Source organism: Bison bison, unplaced genomic scaffold, assembly GCF_000754665.1.
Source record: "Bison bison bison isolate TAMUID 2011002044 unplaced genomic scaffold, Bison_UMD1.0 scf7180017853183, whole genome shotgun sequence".
NCBI classification, from domain to species: Eukaryota; Metazoa; Chordata; class Mammalia; order Artiodactyla; family Bovidae; genus Bison; species Bison bison.
In genome coordinates, this window is record NW_011483756.1 from 41,190 (window position 1) to 42,889 (window position 1,700).

The following is a 1,700-nucleotide window of genomic DNA, read 5'->3' on the forward strand; positions in this document are numbered from 1 at the left end:
TCGACTAAGATGAGAGAATTGGGTCGTGTGGTGATTCTCGACTAAGATGAGAGAATTGTGTCATGTGGTAATTCTCCACTAAGATGAGAGAATTGTGCTGTGTGGTGATTCTCCACTAAGATGAGAGAATTGTGTCATGTGGTAATTCTCCACTAAGATGAGAGGATTGTGCTGTGTGGTGATTCTCGACTAAGATGAGAGAATTGTGTCATGTGGTGATTCTCCACTAAGATGAGAGAATTGTGCTGTGTGGTGATTCTCCACTAAGATGCGTGGGTTGTGTGGTGTGGTGGTCTCCACTAAGATGAGAGAACTGCGTTGTGTGCTGGTCTCCTCAGGACAGACCCTGTGGCCCTGCTCTCCCCTCCTAGGGACCCTGCCCAGACCCTCCATCTCAGCTGAGCCGGGCTCCGTGGTGCCCTGGGGGCGGCCGGTGAGCATCGTGTGCCGGGGCCCTGCCGGGGTTATGAGCTTCCGCCTGGAGAAGGGTAATAGAAAGGACTATAAGGATGTGCGTGTCACGTCCCGAGGTGAACAGGAAACCGAGGCCAGATTCCACATCACCGCTCTGCGTGAAGATGCCGTCGGGCGTTATCACTGCCTCTATCAAAAAGAGTCCACCTGGTCAGCGCTCAGTGAGGCCCTGAGCCTGGAGGGGACTGAGGAGGCCGTCTCTGCCCTGCCTGCAGGTGTGCCTGGGACCCGCTGTGCCCTCTGCCCACTGGCCCGCACCCCCGCCCCCCGAGCCCTCTGCTTCTGTCCCCTCTGCCCACGCCTCCCCTGCCTCCACGCCTGGCTCAGCTCCCTGAGCCTGGTCTCACCAGGCAAGTCACAAGGTCCAGGGGACCCCTGACCAGGGCTGGATGGTGCTTCAGGGGACTCTTGGGGTGAGGCCATGCCTGTCCTGTGTGTGGTCAGCCTCCAGGGTGTCCTGGAGTTGGGGTCCGTCCAGCACACTCTGACCCCCCACCCCCAGAGAAGATCACCATGAAGAGTCTGGGCAGTGATGCGGGGCACAGCTCCCGGAGGTGCAGACGGTGTGACCACAGCACGATGGAGCAGGGGGCTCCGCCTTGTCTGGCCCCAGGCCCCTTTTCTCAGGAATCTCGGGGTGTTGTCTGGGGTTGAGTAAAGACCGTGCGTGGCCCATGGTTGGATGCTCAGGATGGAGAGCCGCCAGGCTGAGTGGAACAGACCCTGGGCAGCCCCCACACAGCACCAGTCCTTCTCCTCTCCCCCCACCATCACAGGACTCCCTGGAGGCATCAGCTCCCCCACCACTCTGTGCTGCTCCTTGGCTGCTGAGTAGCTGACCCCTGCCTGGAGGGGTGTCTTGGGGAGGGCTCTGTGCTGGGATCAGGGCGCAGCCCTCTCCTGGACTTGGCTCAGAGACTGTGAGAGCGCAGCACGGGGCTGGCAGGCGCAGGGCACCAGGGTGTCTCAGACACTCATAAGGACCCCGGGAACAGCACCCACCTGGCTAGATGACCCTGCACCGGGCGCCTGACGGCAGTAATGCCAGGACAGCCCATCGTGGGCGGCACTTCCCGGACCTTCTCAGAGCCTCCGCCCCTTTTCCTGTGCAGAAAGGAGCTTACAGGTTCTTGTCCAAAGGGACAGGGATTGGAAGGGAGGAACCAGCTCAGGGCAGCCCGACTGGACCCCAGACTCGGGGGTTTGGCCGAAGCTCTGCACCGCCC

The 1,700-nt window shown here is 60.7% G+C and overlaps 1 protein-coding gene across 1 annotated transcript in view; it reads left to right on the forward strand.

The window, feature by feature from the left end:
- LAIR2 (leukocyte-associated immunoglobulin-like receptor 2) overlaps nucleotides 1-1,647 on the forward strand; it is a 5,738-nt gene extending 4,091 nt beyond the window's left edge. The window contains exon 3 of the mRNA XM_010853574.1: nucleotides 372-1,647. Within this exon, the coding sequence (XP_010851876.1) occupies nucleotides 372-853 (482 nt within the window). The 3' untranslated portion in view covers nucleotides 854-1,647. The remainder of the gene's footprint in view (nucleotides 1-371) is intronic.
- Nucleotides 1,648-1,700: the final 53 nt, after the last annotated feature.